Source organism: Desmodus rotundus, chromosome 8 (assembly GCF_022682495.2).
Source record: "Desmodus rotundus isolate HL8 chromosome 8, HLdesRot8A.1, whole genome shotgun sequence".
In the NCBI taxonomy this organism is placed as follows: Eukaryota; Metazoa; Chordata; class Mammalia; order Chiroptera; family Phyllostomidae; genus Desmodus; species Desmodus rotundus.
In genome coordinates, this window is record NC_071394.1 from 38496444 (window position 1) to 38519441 (window position 22998).

General features: G+C 40.5%; 1 protein-coding gene and 1 non-coding gene across 5 annotated transcripts in view; both read left to right on the plus strand.

The window, feature by feature from the left end:
- The window catches only part of PDE7A (phosphodiesterase 7A), a 111270-nt gene that overhangs the window by 79799 nt on the left and 8473 nt on the right, over positions 1-22998 (plus strand). For all 4 annotated transcript variants that reach the window (XR_008427480.2, XR_008427481.2, XM_045181710.2 and 1 more), the window contains exons 5-12: positions 1394-1457; positions 9231-9326; positions 11817-11917; positions 15079-15210; positions 15408-15499; positions 18045-18189; positions 18722-18818; positions 19462-19542. Coding sequence is in view for 2 of the 4 variants with exons in the window: in XM_045181710.2 (XP_045037645.2) it covers positions 1394-1457; positions 9231-9326; positions 11817-11917; positions 15079-15210; positions 15408-15499; positions 18045-18189; positions 18722-18818; positions 19462-19542 (808 nt within the window). In the remaining 2 variants the exon portion in view is untranslated. The remainder of the gene's footprint in view (positions 1-1393; positions 1458-9230; positions 9327-11816; positions 11918-15078; positions 15211-15407; positions 15500-18044; positions 18190-18721; positions 18819-19461; positions 19543-22998) is intronic.
- Positions 314-420, plus strand: LOC112315797 (U6 spliceosomal RNA). The gene has a single exon (XR_002975937.2). It is a non-coding gene; the product is annotated as a U6 spliceosomal RNA (small nuclear RNA).

Sequence of the window (22998 nt, forward strand, 5' to 3'; positions counted from 1 at the left end):
TGAGCATTATTTCCTCTGTGTAGGTTAAAAGAAATGTCTTAATGAAGGTGGAAGTTAGACGATCTTGTTTTTGACCAAATGAGGATTTTTAATATTCTTATGTTTCTATATTTTTAAAAATATTCTTTCACTTAACATTTACAGACCACATTTTGTAAGTTTGTGTACATGGGGCTAGAGTACTTTCATGATGATGTTAAAGTGAACAAACTTGCTTCCCTATTTGATAAAAGAAATTGGTGGAAACTGTTCATGCTTTAAATTTAAAAAATTTTCCAAGGTCTTGTCTTCAGAATGAGAATATTGAGTTGCGGCGCTCGCTTCGGCAGTGTGGGTACTCACATGGGAACGATACAGAGAAGATTAGCATGGCCCCTGTGCAGGGATGACATGCAAATTCGTGAAGCGTTCCGTATTAAAAAGAAAAGAGAATGTTGATTTGCATATGATTGATTGTTGGTACTGTCATAATTAATCTCTACTAGTAGTGTCTCGGTATTGCTTATGTCGATCTATACATAAATTTATACAACAAGGAACTTTTGGAAAGAAATTCTTTCCTTAAAAATAAAGTCCACAGAATTTTTAAGTTACAAATATATAGTGTAGAAATACAGTCTATTTGGTTTTTAAGGTCATTGTGGGGTTTATTTACTTGACTGAAATACACATGAATCTAAAAATTAATGTAGTAAGTGCTATTATTTTACAAGGGTATTTTAAAAATATAAATAAATACCCATAAATTGGGAGTGTTTTCTAAAAACAAAATTGAATAACATAATTTAAGCATAGCACAGTATAGGCATCAGGTGCCTAGGTTCTAGAATCAGAGCACCTGACTTAAGACCCCAGCTCTGTTACTTTCTAGCTGGGCAAGTTAGTAACTTTTTCTTTGTTTGCCCATCTGTAACTGAGGATTGAAAGCAATGCCTGCTTGATAGTGTTGATGTGAATAGTAAGAGTGAATAAGCACTTTTAACAGTACCTGCAATATAGTAAGTATTCAGTTATTATAAGTGTTTCTACTAGATTTTTAAAATCTAGTTTCTAGACCATGCAACATGTGAACCACACTTCTGTGATTTTAAATTATGTTAGAGTTATTGAAAATTTGTGGGAATATAGGAATAAGTTTTAAAAAACACTAACCTTACCTGTACATTTATTAATTGGAAAACAACAATAATATTTGGCTTTTCAAATGGAGATTATCCCTTTAGATATTTTTTTTTTGGAGCCAGTTGGAAAGGTCATGATTAAAAGGGCAATGGTATATAGCATTTCTTACAGTAAATCACTTTTCATTTTCATTAACTTCTCTATGAACCATCTACAAAAGATAGTGTTATTGAAATTCAATTACAGTAGGAATGTTTGGTTTTCATTTCAGTGTATGCTGGGAAAAGTTGGAAATTGGAATTTTGATATCTTTCTATTTGATAGACTAACAAATGGTAAGTGAAGAATTTGACTTACTCAAATTAATGTATTCTTTAGATGCTGCATTGGTAGTACAGCCACTGGTGGGTTGCTGCTTCATTCACTTAGGTTAGGCGCCCTCTGCTGGCAGGGGAGCGTCGTTTTGTCCTTTCTTTATGACTGATCTATAATATAGCCTGGAGAGTCAATCTCATAGATTCAGTTTTGCATTAGTACTCTTAGCAGTAATCAAAAAAACAACTGCCGACACTTGGCCATCCCTCATTAAGGCTACTATTATTGATCACCCCAAGTGAACATTATTATCTCATGTTCTTGATTTTTCTTTTTTGGTTTCTTTTGGATGATGACCATTTCTAGTGACATCTTCTCATACTGTGTTCCAGCTTTGATAGGTACAGATATGTGGTAGATTACCTTCTGAGAGACATCACTCCTTTGAGGTTTCGGTTCTCAGGCTTTTCTTTCTCTGCACACGTGAGAGACACGGTGTATTGGGATCCGCAGCAGTGGTTCCCCAGCACTGCTGCTCCGTGGCGGGTGTGGGGAGCGGGGGCTTAGGGGGCCTCACCAGAATCTACACTGTGTGAGCGGTTTGAAACAAACAGGTGATTCTGCTCTCTTCACCCTTTGCTGAGTGTTTTGTTTTGTGGGGGAGGGTTCATATTTCCTTCTTCTCTTTGAACAGATTCCTTTCGGAATCAGTTTTATTTAGGGTAAATTTTTTAGCATAAAAAATTGGTGCTATATGTAGTTCAACTAGACTTTGTCCCTCGTGTCTAAATATCTTTTAATAAATGAAGCAGAGTGGAGAGGGTGCTCAAGAAGAAGCTGGTCCTGACTGCTCAGAATGAAGTGACTGCATGGTTGGGTCACTGCTAGACTCTGAAGTCACCCTCCTTTTTTTTTTTTTTACTTTACTTTGGAATGAAGCTCCTTTCATAAGGAAGGCAAATATGGAAAATGGACAAGCAAATACAACTTTATTCATGTTGCGGATCAGTGTGGGTCTAGCTTTTTGCTATCACTACATTATTCCCTCTGAGCTGGACTGCATGCACAGCACACATACCTTTGTAATCACCTTCAGTTTATCCAGCGACTGTTGATAGAAAATAGCAAAACTATAAAGACAGTGAAGTTTGCCTTATCCGCAAAGCCTCCCTCCCACTCCCCTGACTTTCTGTTTTTCCCTTTTGCTCTTTCACTCCCATGTCTCCTTTTCCCACACGTTGGGCCGTCCACCCAGGAAAGGCTTGTATCCTTTCCATAGTAGTCCTTCTCATCAGCCTCCCCTTTGGGAAAGTGCAGGTAGTGAAGTACCAATTGGCTCAGCTTCTTGTAGATGCGAGAAACACCCCTTTCCTAACTCAGCACTCATTACCTCAAGATAATATGGAGAAAAATAATACCATGCTTAGCGCCTTCAAGGTTTAGCCTTATAAAACTGTAAGTTCTAGCAGTTCACAGATTATTTTAGTCTATTGAGACATTTTTCACTGGTTGAAATAGTTGACTGTTCTCTAGATTTTTTGGAAGTGCATTACCAGGGGGCTTGGTAATGAACGTGGCATGAGGTTGAGAGAGTGTAGGGTAGCAGGAGGACAAGCCCACGAGTCCACGTTAGCTAGGTTAGCATTTTGCTCTCTGTTTAATCTCTTTGCTCCCGTGTGGAGAATATGGCTGAATGGCTTTTTCCTAAGGATTGATTATTAGCAGTTAGTAGAAAGCACCCATGGTTAGCTACCCACCTACGATTTTACAGATGGCGATATGAGGCCTGTCCAGGTGTCCAGCCATGTAATGTGAAAAATAGAGACCTTTATTGAACAAGATAAAAGATACAAGAAACACTATACATAGGACAATGACTCCTCAGTCCCCTTCAAAGTACACACCTTGGGACCTCACATAATCACCCCTGTTGCCATCAGCTGCCCCATCATATTTTCCTGAATCTCATTGAGGGTCTGAAATGTCTTCCCTTTCAAAGGTGATTTTAGTTTGGGGAAAAGCCAGAAGTCACAGGGCGCCAAATCTGGGATATCGGGGAGCTGAGTCACCTGGATGATTTGATGTTTTGCCAAAAAACTCTGCACAAGACGTGAGGCATGAGTGGGTTCGTTGTCGTGATGAAGCTGCCAATCACCAGTTACCCATAGCTGTGGCTTCTGAATCAACCGAATAGTTTCTGGGAGGAATGTTCAAACTTAAAGCAAATTTTGATGCAGATTCTTTGCTCTACTTGCTCAGTCGTTTTGAATGCGACAGCCACACACTACACTCAATGGCGTCTACCACCCCCACTGACTAGTACGGTGAAGTCATCATTGTTCACACATGCACATTCCAGTCCACTCTCCTTGGCTGCCAGGTTACATCAGTGTCATGCAAACCATTCTCATTATATTAACAATGGCTGTAGTTTTTCCAGATAGACCTTGTTATATATTCAGCTAACTACAGCTACCCAAACATTACAGGAATTCCATACATGAAGAGAGATTATTGGGAAACAAATCAGAAGAAAACTCCTTTAACTTGCATTATTTGATTAGCACTGCTTTCCTTTCAAAACTGCTTAGCCTGACATGAATTCTGGGTGATATATGTACACATCAAGTGTAATCGAGTATATAGTTTTCCCTTCCTGCTTTGATCCCGTGCTCTCTGTATTTTTTACTCTGGTGATGTCCCAAATGCTATTTCGAGGAAGGCAGGGAAAAGGCAAAACTCAGTGATTGCCTCCAAGACACATGGTCCCTGACTTGTCTGCTGCAAGGAGAAAAGTAGTTATTGTCTGGTAGGATACATTTGATATTCCCTTCACAGGTCTGAGAGTTAGGTTATGTGAGGTAGCACGATATGCCTTGTCATCCCGGAAAGCACCTGGCATGTGAGGACCCTCCTCCTGGAGGGAGCCCAACTCTGCTCTGTCTGAATCACATTTGAAAACCCGTCAGGGGCCACTGTACCTTTGGTAGTTCTATCCTTTGATATATTTGTATAAGGGTAGGTTTTTAATAAGTACAATTTTTTTCCACAAAAGTGTTTCCATTTTCACATAAAATAAGTTGTTCTGTGCCTGTTTCTTGTTTGACACACCCACTGAGCATCACTTGTTTTGAATAATTCATTGGTATTAAAACAGTTGCCATCTTATGAACTGAAACTGAGAAAAAAATGTTCCATGCAGTTTTTCAATTCAGTGTGGGTGGCGTGCTGTAACAGATTGGTGCGTCCGGGTCCCGTGAAGGTCTCAGTAGAAGGCATTACGCAGGGAGCGCGCCCGAACTCCAGGAGAGGGTATTTTGCCATTAGATCGCAGCTTTCCTGAAACTTCTTCCAGACTGTAGGAACTGGTGCTCTGTTTCATTAGATTGGGAAAACGATTTTGGGAGAAGACTATCATAGCCTAAATATACAGAATGAATATACATTTTTAAAAATTAAGTTATAACTGACATATATATTAACTTCAGGTGTACAATATAATGATACGATATTTGTATATATTACGAAATAATCACCACGATAAGTCTAGTTTACTTAACATCTGTCACCATACATTGTTACAGATTTTTTTCCTGTGACAAGAACTTTTAAGATCAATTCTCTTAGCAACTTTCAAATATTCAGAATAGTGTTAACTGTAGTCACCATGCTGTGTATTACATCCCAGGACTTATTTACATATTTACTTCACAACTGGAAATTTGTACCTGTGGACCCTCTTCCCCCATTTCTGTCCACCCCCAACTCTGTCTCTGACAAGGCACAGTCTGTTCTTTGTATCTATGAGCTCAGCTTTTGTTTTTAGATTCCGCATATAAGTGAGATTATATCTCATTTGTCTTTCTCTGACTTATTTTACTTAGCATGCTCTCAAAGTTCATGTTGTTGCAAATGGCAGCATTTTTATATTACTTCTTAATTGAATTTATTGAGGTGACATTATTTAATTAAAGTTACATAGGTTTCAGGTGTACAGTTCTATAACACATTGCCTGTATATTGTGTGTTCACCACACCAAGTCAAGTCTCCTTCCATCACCATTTATCCCCCCTTTACCCTCCCTGCCTCCCACCGCCCACCTTTCCCTCTGGTAATCACCGTACTACCGTCTGTGTCTACAGTTTTGTTCGTTGTTTGTTTTTTGCTTAATTCCTTCAAGTGTTTTGCCCAGCCTCCCAACCTCCCTCCCCTCTGACAGCTGTCAGTCTGTTCTCTGTATCTATGAATCTGCTTCTACTTTGTTAGTCTTTTTGTTCATTAGATTCCACATATAAGTGAAATCATGTGCTACTTGTCTTTCTCTCACTGGCTTATTTCACTTAGCCTAATACTCTCCAGATCCATCCATGCTGTCACAAAAGGTAAGATTTCCTTCTTTTTACAACCAAGTAGTGTTCCATTGTGTAAATGTACCACAGCTTTTTTATTCTCTCATCTACTGATGGGCACTTGGGCGGCTCCCAAATCTTGGTTATTGCAAATAACACTGCTGTATTCTTCTAACCAGTGTCTTGGGTTTCTTTGGATATATTCTCAGAAGTGGAATCACTGGGTCATAGGCAGTTCCATTTTTAATTTTATGAGGTAACCCCATACTGCTTTCCACAGTGGCTGCACCAGTCTGCATTCCCACAAACACTGAGGTTCCCCTTTCTCCGCATCCTCTCCAACGCTTGTTGTTTGTTGACCTATAGATCAGTGAAACAGAATAGCAAGCCCAGAAGGAAACCCATGCCTTTATAGTCCATTAATATTTGACAAAGGAGGCAAGAACATACAATGGGGTAAAGATGATCCGTTCAATAAGTGGTGTTGGAAAAATTGGACATATATGTGCAAAAAATGAAAAAAAGGCTACCTTTTTACACCATACATGAGAATAAACTCAAAATGGATCAAAGACTTAAATGTTAGGCTCAAAACCATAAAAACCTTAGAAGAAAACATAGTAAATTTCGGACATTTCTTGTAGCCATATTTTTACTGACATACCTCCTTGGGCAAGGGAAACATAAAATAAACAAGTGGGACTACATCAAATTAAAAAATGTTTGCACGGCAAAGGAAACCATTAACAAAATAAAAAGACAACGCACTGAATGGGACAACATATTCACCAATGGTACATCTGATAAGGGGTTAATATCCAAAATTTATAAAGAACTTGTAAACTTAACACCAAAAAAAATGAACAATTAAATTTTAAAAACTGTGCAGAGGACTTGAGTAGACCTTTCTCCAAAGAGGACACACAGATGGTCAACAGATACATGAAAAGGCGCTCAAAGTCACTAATCATCTGCGAAGTGAAACCACAGTGAGAAAATCACCTCACACCAGCAGAATGACTGTCATCATAAGTCAAGATTTCCTTCTTTTTATGGCTGAATATTCTTCCATTTTTCATATTATCTCAGTGATATTCCATACATGCGTGTATCACATTTTCTTTATCCATTCACCTCGCCGTAGATACTCAGGTTGCTTCCATATCTTGGCTGTTGTAAATAAAGCCACAGTGAACATTGAGGTACCTATATCTATTCAAATGTAGTGTTTTAAATTTCTTCCGATAAATAACCAGAAGTGGGATTATCAAATCTAATGGTAATTCTATTTTTAATTTTTTAAGGCACCTTCATACTGTTCTTCATAGTGGCTGCACCCATTTACATTCCAACACAGAGTCCAAGGGTTCACTTTTCTCCACTTTCCCATCAACACTTCTTGTCCTTCAGATCCTCGCCATTCTGACTGGTGTGAGGTGCTATCTGATTGTGATTTATCTCATTGTGATTTGCATCCCTGATGATTAGTGATGCTGCACATCTTTCCATATACCCATTGGCTACTTGTATGTCAGATGGAAAAATGTCTGTTCAGATCGTCTGCCCACTTTTTGATTGGATAGTTTGAATATACAGTCTGAAATATTTACGAATATACCCAGAGAAAAGTTGGTTGTTACAACAGTAATAACAGAAATACAGCTCACTCTTTTACAAATGTTTCCAAATCACATGGGCTCATGTTGGTATGATAGAGTGTTAGTAGGATTTGAATACATTTTAACAATTTCATAAAAATAAAGATTTGATTTTTTTTCCCCTCTTGAAGGTGATATGTATGTCTGGTAGTTTTTAAAAAGAGTCTCTTTTGGGCTGCCACAATCTTTACAGTGTTGCCCATGCAAATATTCTTCTAATTAATTTACTTCTTTCCTCAGCCACGGGCTTCTGTTGACAGTTGTTTAGTAGGCAGTTTTAGGTAATGAATTTATCCCAATAGTCCTTTATAATTCTTCATAAATATTACTAAAAATTTTCATTGTGGAACTGGTTAGGTCTTTTATTCATTTTTGTAAGAATCACAGATTTTTTTTAAGAGACTGCTAGAACCATGTTTATGTTACTGCTATTACCCAGATGTTGGTAGCAATTGTGAGCTCATACCCCTTTAAAACACATAGTCTGTTTAATTGTTAGAATATTGTAGCATATGGGAAATCTTCAAAACGTCGAGAAATAGAATGGAAGGTATAAAAAATGGAGAGAGCTGTATCTTGGAAGGAAAAACTAAACATTATAGAAATGGTAGTTTTTCCAACTTCAATTTTTGTGCTTGGTGTGACTCCAGTTCTCAGTGACAAAGGAGCGGAAGTTGAGGAGGAAGGTAATCCCCATTGCACGTAGCCATCCTTCCAGAAAACACTGCTGTGTGGGAGCATAGAGGGGGGCAACTGGAGGGGGCCAAGAGAGTCGGAGATTCCTTACTGTTTCAAAGACAAGAGAATCTAGAGCAGGTCTGAGTGCTGATCTTACTGGGACGATATAGGGAGGGGGAGGGGGGAGAGATACTTTGATTCATTGGCGCTGTGGGTGGTGGTGGGACATTGGTAGCTGTACGTGATGGACCAAGGAAGGCTCCTGAGGAGCTGTAGAGAGGTAAAGGATTGGCTTTTGAAAGAAAGGGGAATTTCAGGGCTTGCATATTTTTCTGTGAAGGGTGAGGCTGTTGAGGATGAGGATTAAATAGAATGTGGGTATGTCAAAAGCTTGGGTAGAGAAAGCTTGAAAATGGGCATTTTGAAAAGTAAAAGAACCATTTCACTAGAAAAACATAGTGAGATTGCTAGGTAGTATTGCCTATAAATTTATAGTGGTAGACTTCTGCCTAGTTTTGTGGTTTTCCTTGCCCCTTCCCTTCCAGCAACTCTCAGATTTTCTGCTGCAAGTATGGGACAGGCAGGATGCACTTCAGAGTTTTGATCTTGAGGGAGGAGCTCACTGATCCCTCCTACTGGCCCTGTGTTTCAAATAAACAGCCTACACCTAACAAGGGTGCAGCCAAGGCACCCCGCTCTGGGACGTCCCTGTTCCCTAAACCAGGGTGATAGAGGGGATGTTTAGGAAGCAGCCATGTTTAAGGTGCTTTGGGAAGTTGAATTAAACTTAGTGCAGGGCAATTTTCAAAGTTTTCTGTTGACTGTAAATGTCTTGGTGTCTTTTTTTAAAAAGTAAGTCTATTAAAAAATGTTTATCTTCCAGTTATTTGGTTGTGAAAAAATGAAAAAACAAAAAGACTTTTTTCTTAGAATGGAAAAAAAAGATGTGATATTTGACGTTCATAACTGTGCTAATAAGATGTAAATTATAGATAAAAAGTAAGGATTAGTATATTCAGAACCCATATTTGGAAAAACAATACAATCACATTAGCTCCTAATCTCTGTCTCTCTCTCTCTCTCTTTTTTTTTTTTTTTTTTTTTTAGGAAATAGTCTAGTAAGTTTAACCTTTCATTTATTTAATCTTCATGGATTAATTGAGTACTTCCATTTAGATATGATGAAACTTCGTAGATTTTTAGGTAAGTGATTCTAACCCATTTAGTATTAATAAGATTTATACAAGAACTTTTAAAAATTTGGTATCGGCTCTAAAACAAACCACTCCAGATTTAAATGCTCAAAACAACACGCATTCAGCTCCTGAGGCTGTGGGGCTGTCACATCTGCTTCTGGCGAACTCATTAATGCGCCTGCAGTTGACAACCAGTTTGTTGCAAGGTGGCTTTGCAGGCCTCGCCTCGCTGGGACCACAGCCGGAACACTGGGCTCAACTCCGCATGGTCTCCTGTTAAATTAAAAGAAGGCAGAGGAGTTTGGCACCATTCGATTCACACTGAAGATAAAAGAAATATTTATTTATTTTAAAATACCAGAGGGGACGCAAAACTTCAGTAGCCTTCAAAATACTCTTCATTTGTTGCAATATACCTATCGAGACTTTTTTTCCACTGCTCAAAACAGTTTTTGAACGTGTTGATTTTGATACCTTTTAGTGCTTCTGCCATTTTTTTGTTTCACTTCTTCCATTTCAGCAAAATGTTTCCCTTCGAGGACTTTTTTCATCCAGGGAAACAAAAAAATAATCACTCGGAGTGAGATTGGTTGAATAGGGAGGGTGGGGCACTGGGGTCATGTGGGTTTTGGTCAAAAACTGCTGAGCACTCAGCATGGTGTGGGCAGGTGCACTCATAAACCACCCATCATGAAATGGGCAAATGTGTTGAAAGAGTCTTCAGAGAAAATTCACTGAGGCCAAACACAGCTTTTCACAGCAAAGCCAGCTGGTACATTGGTAAGATGGGTTCCTAGAACACTCACCTAGTGGGAGAAGCCTGTACTACAAGGGGCCCACCCTCCAGAAAGTAATTCTCTTTTTTTATGAGTCCTCCTTGGTAAGCTGAGTTTGTTCAAAGAGCAGTGGCCAGTTTCCTAGAGAGAGCTGGTGAGCCCAGACCCCTAGAGCCCTGAGCTCATCACTGGCCCCTTCACTTCCAACCTGCCCTGCCCAGAGCTAGTCAGGTGGAAATGAACTGCAGCTGAGGGTGGGAAGCTGTCGTGAAGGCTCGGAGCCCTGGGTGGAGGGCATGGTGAAGAACTGGGATGACTTGGCTGTCAGGCTCTTACATCGGCCACAGTTCGACAAAGAGGACTCAATATCTGTCCTTATGTAAATTTTTGAAGGCTAAAACTTTAAAAGATTGGGTAGGTTGCACTTAGGTCTCCTATTTTGACAGTAAACTTTAAAGATTATTTTGAATATGTCTAAATGTGGAGGCTGATATTTAAGACTGCTCTGCTAGGAGAAAAGTTGAAGTATTTTACTGAATAAAGAAATATGTTAGACAAAAAATTGGTAGCATGAGGATTCTTTCTTATTTTTTAAAAGAAAAGTGTTTTCTTTCCTCTTAAGTACCAAACCAAGATAAATTTATTACCTAGCAGTTTTGAGAAACTTTTTTTAAAAAATTTTATTTATTTATTTTTTAGAGAGGGGAAGAGAGGGAGAGAAACATCAACATGTGGTTGCCTCTCATGTGCCCCCTACTGGGGACCCGGCCCACAACCCAGGCATGTACCCTGACTGGGAATCGAACTGGTGACCCTTTGGTTCACAGGCCAGCACTCAATCCACTGAGCCACACCAGCTAGGGTTGTTTTGAGAAACTTTTAATGCACATTTATTTATAAATTGTGTGGCTATAATACTATACTAATACATTATATAAATTATAAAACATACAAAAATAGATATTACAAGAGTATATAAAAGGCTATTTTAAATGATGAGATCAAAGTAAATAGAGAATTTCAAATCTCTTTTCCTATCACCAGTGGATGGTAGTTTACTGCCTTGGGGTTGTTTCGCATTAGTCGGAGATCACTGGTTTTGGATTGTCCTGCTATTTGGGGCCACAGACAGCTCCAACTCTAATCCTGGTCGTGTTCGTGATGGCATAACAGACACTAAGTGCAAAAAGAAAAGATTAACGGAAGATCATCCCTACAAACTGAAACATAAATTCCAGATCTAAAACTTACCTCGCTGATGATGCGCCCATAGATAGATCATTTTTGTACACCCCAATACTTAAGTTGTTTTAGCATCATAAATGTTTTTGTTCACTGGTGAAATTCTAGTACCACCAAGAACAGTACCTGGCACAGTAAATATTTGTTGCATGAACTGTACTTTTGTATTAAACTAAGAGACTCTTTTGTCCTCTCAGTGTAATAGATTCACATTTTAAAAGAAAAAAATTATAATTTTGACATGAATACCTTCTCATTTAAAAGTTTCAAACAAGTTATGAATGAAAATGGTATTGATTCTTTAGTTACCCGTGTGAGCCGTCACCTCTCTCTGAGGTGGTCATCATCTCTCTGAATCTGAACAGTTAGCTGATAGCCCCATGAAAAGTGTAAGTGGGGAGCTTGTGATCATCACAGTTTTTGTACTTGCACATGCCTCCCATTTGCAATATAATTGGGGGTCTTTTCCTGTGTTGCAGTTATGATTCAAGAAGATTACCACAGTCGGAACCCGTACCACAACGCAGTGCACGCTGCAGACGTCACTCAGGCCATGCACTGTTACCTAAAAGAACCTAAGGTGAGACGTGGACATTTAAGCAGGTGAAATCCTAAGAAAGTTTCTTTGCTTTACTTTCAAATACTTTTCCCTAAGTTAGTGATTTGGCTAAAAATCAGAAGTTTCCTTCACAAGAAAGAGATCTAGCTAGATCATCTTTCCAGTATACCTGCACCAGGTCTGTCCAGATGAAAAAATTTATTAAAGAAGATACAAGAAACATTGTACATAGGACAACAAGGCTTCAGTCCCCTTCAAAGTATACACCTTGGGAGCTCACACAGTTCTCCAAATCTCCATCAGCTGCCCCATTGTGTTTTCCTGAGTCTCATTGAGGGTCTGAAATCTCTTCCCTTTCAAAGGTGATTTCAGTTTTGGGAAAAGCCAGAAATTGCAGAGTGCCAAATCTGGGCTGTAGGGGGACTGAGTCTCCTGGGTGATTTGATGTTTCGCCAGAAAATTCTGCATGAGCTGTGAGGCGTGAGCAGGCACATTGTCATGATGAACCTGCCAATCACCAGTTGCCCACAGCTGCAGCCTTCTGAATCATCTTAATAGTTTCTGGGAGGAATGTTGGAGCTTAACCCAAAATTTGATGCAGATTTGTTGCTCTACTCAGTCATTTTGAATACAATGGCCACACCGTCCACATGCTCACTCAACAGCGTCTACTGCCCCCACTGACTAGTACAGTGAAGTCGTCATTGTTCACACACGTGCATTCCAGTCCACTCTCCTTGGCTGCCAGCTTACATCGATGTTGTGCAAACCAATCTTATTACATTAACAATGGCTAGACTTTTTCTGGATAGACTTCATAAGTGGGCACCTGGAGAATGGGTGACTGCTGAGAGACCAGGCGGACAAGGCCAAGTGAGGGCCAGGTCACGGAACTTCAGGTGCTGTCAGGATGCCCTTACACTAAGCCCTTGAGGACGGGGACAGACCAGTCAGCTCGGTGCGTGAAGAGGGAGCCACAGAAGGGAAAACCATCCTGGCTGTTGTATAAAAGTCAATCAGGCAAGAGCAGGAAGGTGAATACCAGCCCAGAGCTGTTTCAGTGCTCCTTGAGAGAGCATGGTGCCCCAGGGCAAGGCAAACACTTTTGAGGAAGGAGGAAGGTAGATGCTTTGTAAGATCTCTTGGGGATCAGAATGACTAGGATATGGTGTCCCAGTGCATTCGGGGAAAGAAGCAGGAGTCGATGAAGACTGCCTTGGGCAGTTGAGTACAAGGTGGAAGTCGTGTGTGAGAGAGTGCAGGAAAAAGGGCAAGTTTGCAAGTAGGGCTGGTGGAGATGGTGACTTCGTTTTGAATATGTGGAGTTCAGTGTATTTGTGCGATACCCACATGGATGTCTGTCTAGTAGAGAGTTGGGTAAAAGAATCTGAAGTTTAGGAGAGAAATCAACTTTAGAACTTACTTTCCCTTCACAGAACTTTTAAAAATTCAGTTGTTTCTTTTCATGTTTCTATGTTTAATAATTCACTTTAATCTGAGATTGTTTGATGTCACATGTAATCATACATGAATTTCTTTTTAAAGTCTAATTCTAGAGTATTGGATTCTCCCAGGATGGTACATGTCTGTTCTTCCACCACATCCCCTCTGTTTTAGTTTTCATGAGAGTGTGACACTTTTGTGTCTTGCTTAATAAGTTACTTGTCCATAACATACCATCAGCCAAGCCCACATGTCCCCAGGCTGGGGAGGGGGGCTTGCTTCACATGCAGCGTGCTTGAACCGTGTGTCTGTCCTCTTGAGCAGTCAGCAATGCTTTAAAAATCTGTATTTTTTAAACACTTCACAAATCCTAAAGAGGAAATTACTTTCTTCACCAACTTCTCCTGCAACTTCATTGCGCTTCTCCACATACCAATTATAAGCGATACAAATATAAATAATAAACACTCCGTGCCTTCAGGCAGCTCACAGATTTCTGGGGCACTCAAGCCCTCAGACAGGGATTGGGTTTTTTTTCGGACTAAGATAAACTTGAACCATGGGATGGAAAAAGATTCATCCTGGCATAGAAAGAAAATACTAAAATTTGAATCTGAATTCATCTCATTTGAAGATTTTTCATTTTTCACATTTGATCATGTGCAATGTATGTTAGTCCAGTGTCACAATCTGTAAGTGTACTGATACGGGTGGTACATGCTCACCTTTTTTTTTTTTACTGCTAGGGCACAGGACCATACAAGTTTAGACAGCATTGACCTAATGTTACCTAAATAAAAGCATGTTCTGCTGACTTTTATTATGGCCAGACCTGTGAAGTGCAGTAGGACACAGTCAGCCATTGCTGGGGAAGGGGCTGCAGGTGAGAACAGGGGGTGAGGGGGGAGTCAGTGGAGTTGGGCCTCAGAAGACGAGAAGAAGGCGGCCAGGAAATGAGAAGTGATTCATGAAAAGCAGGTGGTAGATGGATCAAGGTGATCATTTCTTATCATTCAAGTCAAAGTAGTAGTGGTTACTGGGAGGAAAAGGCGTAATTAGCATTGCTTTTGCTGACATGAATACACTGTGCACACTGTTCTGAACGTACCCATCCACTGGGAGAGGGTCCTATTAGACTCGACATAGACTTCTGCTCCGTGACTGCTCAGTAGCCTCCTTAAACATTAGGACCGCAGAAATAACCTTGCATTTTAGATTCTTAACTGAAATCCAATAAATAGTTTGTGATAAAAACCCTCACTTGCAGGTCTTCTACTGTATTGCACACTTAAAAATTTGTTAAAAGGGTAGATCTCATGTTACATGCTCTTATTATAATAAAATGCTTTTTTATATCTCATGGGTCTTCTCTGTTTGGTAATGGCTAGGGAAATAAAAATACACAAACCTGCGTTTATTGTTTTAAAACTATCTTTCTCAAAAAGATGGCTTATACTTTAACTGCCCTTGTAACTAAGCTTGTTTAAGATGAAGCAGGGTAAGGACGAGCTCCGTAAACTCCCTGTGGGCAGGGACACCCACCGTCACATCGTGCCCACCCTCAGGGCCGTGATGAGGGCAGGACCAGCAGGGGCCTGGTGGCCTTAATGAACAGTCTGAAGACACAACCGGGGAAGACACTGTCAACACTGCCATTTGGGGCTAATTCAAAACTATTGTCATGGTACAGAGTCGATGTCACATATGTCTGTGACTAATTATTCTCTCGTCAACTTTAGCTTGCCAACTCTGTGACTCCTTGGGATGTCTTGCTGAGCTTAATTGCAGCTGCAGCTCATGATCTGGATCATCCCGGTGTTAACCAACCTTTCCTTATTAAAACTAACCATTACTTGGCAACTCTATACAAGGTTAGTGCGGTTTTATCATCACAATTGAATATTCTTTCATTCCTGAAAATGTTTCATGTTTTTAAGAAGTGAAAATGGTAACAAATTCTCAATGAATGTTAGAATTTTAACCAGATTAATATTACTCCCAAATAATTCTTTATGTTCAAAAAAGAGATTGATTACCATTGGATAACTCAGACGTGCTTTTTTTGTAGAATACCTCAGTACTGGAAAATCACCACTGGAGGTCTGCAGTGGGACTATTGAGAGAATCTGGTTTATTCTCCCATATGTCAGTAGAAAGCAGGTAGGTTGGATCCAGACAAATTTAATTTGCTATAAACCATGAAAATTAAGTTGACAAAACAATTTTATAAAGTTTTAAAGTTATGATGTTCAGGTGTTTCACAATTTTCAGTTTTAAATTCAATGGGTAAATTATTTTATTTTACAAATTTATATCAGAATTTTAGTGATTTAAGCCTATTCTACCGTGCAGTTAGTAGTATATTGTTTAGTGAATTATTATGAAAGATCATCCCGTAGATGTGAGTACTATAAGATCCACTCCCAACACACAATGGTTCGGTCGTAGTTTGCTGCTTATTATGTAAATAGTATTACATATTTCCATTTTATGCTAATTTAAATAAAACCTTAAGTTCTAGGTATAAATGGGATAGAAAGTAAACATTCTCTATAATTAATAGATTCACTAAAAAATCTGTGTTGGGCCCTTGCCCTTATGGCTCAGTTAGTGGAGCGTCATCCCATACACCAAGAGCTTATGGGTTTGATCCCTGGTCAGGGCACTGATGGGAGGCAGCCAGTGGAGGTTTCTATCTCACATCAATGTCTCTGTCTCTGTCTCTAAAATCAACAAACATATTTAAAAAACAAAACAAAAAATTATTTTAGAAATTTTCAAAACTGATAAGTAAAAATAATGCTTTGTATCCTTGATAGCATAGTTCTGAAGTCACTTTTGGAGCTCTGGGAAAGAAGAGAAAATTCTCATTTTGTGGAATAGATCATTTATTGTTAAGCAGGCTGTTTGAAAGCCTAATAAAAAGCATTAATGTAAATGAGTCCATTGTCCATAAACAGAGGCTTTAATAATGAATGTCTCACAGAGAGAAGATGCACTTAAGAAAACCATGAAAATGGTCACATAAACCAGGTAATTCTAGAAAAAAGGTGAGGAATAAAAATGTTCGGGTGGCCCTGCCAGAGAGCTCAGGTGGTTAGAAAGTTGTCCTAATACACCAAGGTTGTGGGTTCGCTCTCTGGGCAGGGCACTTACAAGACTCAGTCAGTGGATGCATAAGTAAGTGGAACAACAAATCGATGTTTCTCTCTCTGTCTCTCTCAAATCAGTAAGTAAAAACTAAAAAATATATTTGGGTATTAAAATTTAAGTTATTATCGTGGTTCTCTCCTTTTTCCCATTCATGAGTTGAAAATTTAAGTGTTTAATGTAATCACCATCAGAAAAAAGCGGGACTTTTTTTAAAATTATTTTTTAAAAAACCTTATTCATGGATACCATTTGAGGTTCTGACGCTTCTGGTAAGTAAACTCGTTTCTTGCTGAGCACAAATACAAAAATTGCTTAAGCCGTACAGTGTTTGTGCATAGACATTATCTTGTCCTTGATTCACGTAGATTAAAATGTTGGCTTTGTTACTCCCTTTTTATCATGCTTTGCATTTGATGATTAACCCTGTTAAATTCTCAGATTTAATATAAGTAAAAACTGAAAATAAGGAATACTACATAACAGCATTCTTTTGTTTTCTTTATGTTTTTCCTGCAATATTCAATACTGTGAGCCTTTTAGCCTGTTGACAGCTCTTTACCCACCATTGTACGAAGATAATGTTTTCTGTGGCCCACGGGAACAACAGGCAGGGATTGCTTTTTTAGGTTATTTCTCTTGTTACTTGTCTTGAGACAGTTTTTTAAAATATCACGTATTTTTTATTTATATGAGTACATTACCTTTTACCTTCCAGAAAATGTGGGTAGTCATTTAGATAGTGGATTGATTCTTAAATATACGTACACAACTATATACAACTGTTCAACTACATACACAGCTATATACAATTAATGAACTATTATATTTGAATCTAAAGTTTCTTAAACCGTTTGGTGGAATTTTATCAGGATTAATAAGGCACCTTAGTCAAAACATCTACAGCAATCAGTCGTTGGCTCTTTTTCCTCCTTTTGAAACTTCCTTCTACCTTTCAGATCTCAGGCACCAAAAAGGAAAGCAAAGTTGTTTACCCCTAACACATCCCAGCAGAGAATTTTCTCAAAAAATATACCGATTTTATGTATTTTTTACTTTAGGCAAATAATTACACCTTGGCTAGAAAAAGAAAGGCACTCTTGCCTTCACCTGAGGACATGCTCATAGATTTTAGAGACAAGGGGAAGGAGAGAGACAGGGAGAGGAACAGTGATTGTGTGCCTCGCTCACAGGCCCTGACTAGGGACCGAACCCGTAACCTGGGTGTGCGTCCTGACCAGGGACTAGCCCGCAGCCTTTGGGTTTACAGGACGGCAGTCCAGCCAACTGAGCCACCTGGCCAGGGCGGTAAAGGTACTTTTTTGGGGTGTTTGCATATTGGCATTTTTCTACAAACTTTCTTGGTTTTAGTTTTGATTATTTTAGAGTGTTTTTTTGACACATTCTTTAAAATTAATTTTTTATGATAGATTAAAAATTGGCAGTTAGAATATATTAGGGTTCTATGAACCTTCTGAATATTAAGAAAAAAATCAAAAAATAACTGCTTAATTGAAAGTCTTGTATTTTCTCTTCTGTATTTTTCCAACTCCAGGAAACAAATGGAGACTCAGATAGGTGCTTTGATACTAGCCACAGACATCAGTCGCCAAAATGAGTATCTGTCACTGTTCAGGTCCCATTTGGATAGAGGTGACTTATGCCTGCAAGATGCCAGACATAGGCATTTGGTTTTACAGGTAACATGGGTTCTGTTTCTAGGGTAACTTTTCTGTGACTAATAGAATAAGAATGAAATATTGTAGTGCAGCTGTGGGAGTGGTTAAACCTTGAGAGAAAGCTAGGGTCTCCTTCCGGGGAGGAGAGCCCACCCCTGAGGAGAGCGCTGTTGCTTTTGCATTATTCACAGTTGAGATTTCTAACAAAAACAATTTTTGCAAGATTAGGGTACCATCAACTAACAGCATTTTATTTTAATAAGTTCTCACATCTAAAAAAATAACAGAGACTGGGGTAATTTCTTCGTAGCTTTATGGTTAATCCAGGACTTGTGCTCAGCTATATAATTAGGTTCCCAGTCTTGTGGCATTTCTGGAGAAATCATGGTAGACCTAATAGAATCATGAAATTAATATAAAGAATGAATTTTCTGTTGCAACATTTTCTTTTTTAAAAAGGGTATTCTTTTTACCGCGGTTAGAGTAGATTTAAACTTCGTACAATTGAAATTTTACTTTTTTTCTTAAAACCATTTTAATGTTTGCTTGCTAGATGGCTTTGAAGTGTGCTGATATTTGTAACCCGTGTCGGACCTGGGAATTAAGCAAGCAGTGGAGTGAAAAAGTAACGGAGGAATTCTTCCATCAAGGCAAGTTCCAGTACTGAATGCTGGTTTGTCTGCCTGGTTCATATTGGAAGCATCATATGGATAGAATAACTCACACATTTATAGGAGTGTAGTGTCAGATATTGATATTTTTAGTGGCAGTTTACTGTGGATGTACATACACCCGATGATGTGTAAACTGAGAATCTGTTTTGAAAATTGGCAGTTTCTTGAAACCATCGGGTGTGTACGCGTGAATAGACATGGATCGGGTCGGACATCTAGCTGACTAGAAAGATTTCCCTGACCTCGCCCTCCTTGTCCTGTGGGGAGGGCACGGCCACGTGAACATATGAGACATTTTTGTGACTTAAAGCCAGGAGCCAAGGATCTTCATTTTCTGCACCTTCCTTTTTAAGATTTAAATTAAAATGCTGGCCGTGTTGAGGTAAAACACCTAGTAAAAGTTTTCCACCTCCTCCATTTAAAATAGGATGTCAGCTTGGCAACTTTTTCTGTGTGTGAATAACTTAAGGAACTAATTTAGAAGCTTTCCTCTTACGAGAATTAAATATGGTGCCTTTTCCCTAAGGAATCCACGGGTAAGGTGAAGACTTCGATTATATACTTAGCCAATAGGCACGTTCCATGTTGATAGTCTGTCTGTCCTTGTGTTTATGTGCAGGAGACATAGAAAGGAAGTATCAGCTGGGCGTGAGTCCGTTTTGTGATCGTCAGACTGAATCTGTCGCCAACATCCAGATCGGTAACTATACGTAGATAGACCCTGGCCAACAGCATGCCACTGGCGTCAACTTTGTCAGGAGAGAGAGAGAGAAATTTGAAATACAAAGTATTAAAATTATGCTCATTTCTATTTTTTAAGTAATTAAAACATTTTAACCTTGTTTTTCCTCTTTTTGGCTCTTAAAATTTACTCTCATTTGACTTTAGGTTGTAAAAAGCATAATTTTTTCAGAGCATGTGACAATAACTTTGCTTTTGTGGAAAAACTGAAATAATACAGTATTTGCCCACGTGGGAGCTTTTATGCACAATTCTAGGACTGCCATTTTAACATGGAACAGTGACCACTGGGCATGTGTAATACATGAAGACCAGTTTGCACTGTTGCTTACTCTTTATCACCTCCTCTCGGCTAAGTGTGATTCCTGCACATCTTGCACAGGCTTCTTGAAACCTAGCCTCGAATTGTCTCCCCAACAATTTCCCCCCATTTACCTAGAGCAGCTTAGGACCTGTCTGGCGTTCCTCAAGTCCACGCTGCTCCTTCACGCTCTGTGCCTCACCAGTCCTCCCCTTCTGCCTCATAGACTCCTTTTGGTTGTCACGCCCTCCAGAAGCCACCTTCCACTCTCTCCGGGCACTTAGTCCTCTGCCGGCTCCCGGGTCCTTTCTGGCCCCAGTGATGTATCCCTGAGATCAGCGCTGCACCTGGGAGCAGCAGGCGCTCGAGAACCACTTGTTGAGTGAACCCTACCAGGGAGAGAAAGCATAATGCAGTTGTGTGATGGGAGGCTGTGCAGACTGTTGCAGAAGAGCCCAAGAAAGACTGACAAGGGTCGAGCTTGTGGGGGCTTGAGTGTAAAGTCGGGGACAGTGGGGAGTAACTCGGCAAGGTATCAAGGGATGACTGTTACTTTGGTGGCTAGTGTTGAGCAGACCCTTTGAGAATTGGATTGAACATAGTGAAATGTGCACACGAACTTCAGAAAGATAAAGTTTCTAGAAATTCAGAAGGTAGCACGATACTGTGGCATAATACTCTGAAAAGAGGCCTGTAGGTTCAGATATTCAGAAACATAATTCTTACTGTGTTTCTGTGCAAATGAGAAGCATGTGGAAGACGGGGGTGGTCACTGCCCTGACTGCAGAGGGGCACATGGGGGAAGTGTCGGGCGGGAAGAGTGTGACACAGACCTGCAGAAATGGTTCGGGGACCGGGATCTCCCTGGACTGGCCAGGAAAGCTGCTGAGGTTCACAGAAGGATAAGACACGACACAGATGTGCTCTGCCCTGATTCTCAAGTAGAGTATCTGCCAATGTCAAAGAACACATAAGTATAGGGGAAGGGGATTGAAGCTAGGTGAACAGGCAGTAAACTCATCCTAGCTACTTTAAATGTCTTTGCCTGAGGAAATTGCTCCCTAGATTGATGGGAGGACTTGCAAGTGGGGTCTTTTTAAGTTGCAGTATTTAAAAGGGAAATCTAGAAGCTAGATGCCTTAAACTGTTCACCTTGGTCTGTGTATCTTGTCAGTGTTGGAAAGCTCCAGAATGGATTATCAGAAGGATATGATAAGTAGTTGACGTCTACTGACTCCTCACAACCAAGTACTGCTGGCATTCTCTTTTTCAGATAGTTTGTCCAGTTACAGTTAACAGGTGTTGGTCTTTCTGATACCAAATCCCAGGTAAAAGGGGGTTGGAAAGGTTCTATTTCTAGGGTAAATCATGTGATGGTGAGAATGACGTCTTACTGAGCAGTGATTACTCGGAGCCAGCAGAGTAAGTAGAAGTCATGTTTATTGATTGGTTTTTAGAGAAGAAGGGAAGGAGAGAGAGAGAGATGTCGGTTTGTTCTACTGATTTATTCATTCATTGGTTGGTTCTTGTGTGTGCACTAAGCAGGGATGGGACCCGAAACCTTGGCATAACAGACACCGCTCTAACCAACTAAGCTACTCGGCCAGGGCAGAAGTCATGTCTAATTAATACGGTTTCCTTCTTTGGTAGGAATACTGGTTTTGTTGAACAAGAATATCACATATTGGTAAGGGCGAGGCATTTGGCGAGGCGCTGGGGCCTGCAGCGGGGAGCCCGGGCTCGGGCTGGTGCGGCTCAGAGGATGCACAGGGGGCTGAGCAGCTGTTGAGTCCCGCCCTCCCAGCGGGTGCTGCGTGGCTCTGACTGTGGCCCCGGCCTATTTATTGTTTCAGGTACTTAAGACCTAAAAGAAATTTTGGGTTAACGTAGAGCCAGAAGTGAGTTACTTTGTTAGATGTTAGAGGCAGGAACAGTGGGAGAATCAAATAAGATGAGTCACATAAAACGTGCTGATAACGAGGTTCTGCATCTGGGTACAAAACTCCAGCCACTCAGCTTCAGTCGTGGCACCTGGAAGAGACAGGGCTTTGGGTGGCCGCTCCCACCTGGCGCCGGTGTGAGGATGCTTCCAAGGAGCTGCTGCGTTTCCCTGCCCCAGTGATGTTTCTCTGCGCTTGTCTTCCTTCTCCCCAGAACGTGGGTCTCTCCCTGGCCACCCTGGCACTGTGCTGGCGGGTAGTAGGTTCTCAGCTAATGTGTGTGGAGGGGGTGGAAGAAAGGAAAGAAAGCGTTACTTCTGATGTCCTAACTGCTGTTGCAGGTTCCATAGTCGGTACACGTAAAAGCCCCGGCCGTCAGACCATGGGTGACCCCTGACTAAAAGAAGTGGGCGCCCAGCGCTCCCGCTGCAGCGGGTTTGTCCGCCGAGTGGAAGCTGTGTTGTCCGTGGTCGGCATGAGCTTCTGCTGCAGAGAAACGGTTTTGGAGATGAAGAAGTTTTAAAAGCTGGTGTATACAACCAGTGATAGGATTTGAACGTACATTTTTCCTGTCTTTGACCAATCAAAAGTTAGGAGGATAAGGTTATTTGTTTCCCCTAATATGTATGATTTCACGGGTAAGGTGTTTCCTACGAGGCTTCTGCCGCTCTGCGCGACACCTGGCGACCTTACATCCGACGCGGTGCGCACTTGACCGCCGCGTAAAGACGCACAGGATCCTGAAATGACTCCCTTTTCTTTTCTGACTGTGAATTAAGGGAGATCAATATATGAGTTGTTTATAAAGTAGGACCCGGGTACACTTTTGATGTTCACATTAATAATTGTTTTAACTAGTTTCTGGCCTGTTGAAACTCATATTCTCGTCAGGAGTTTTGGCTTATACATTTCAAGTTAAATAAAATGGCTCACTGTGGTCAGGACCAGGTGTGAAGATTACAGTGCCCCAGGGAATAAAGAGGGACATCGCCCCGGCTTCTCTTCAATTCAGACGCGCCCCCACAGTGCTGGGGGAGACCCCCTTTCAGCCTCCAGCTGTCTCATTGGAACTGTCTCTCAGTTTGGATACGCGCTGCTGTCCTCAGCGTCGATACGGCCACTGTGTGTTTGCTCGAACCCGAGGACATGGCCGTGCAGCTGAGACGAATGTCAG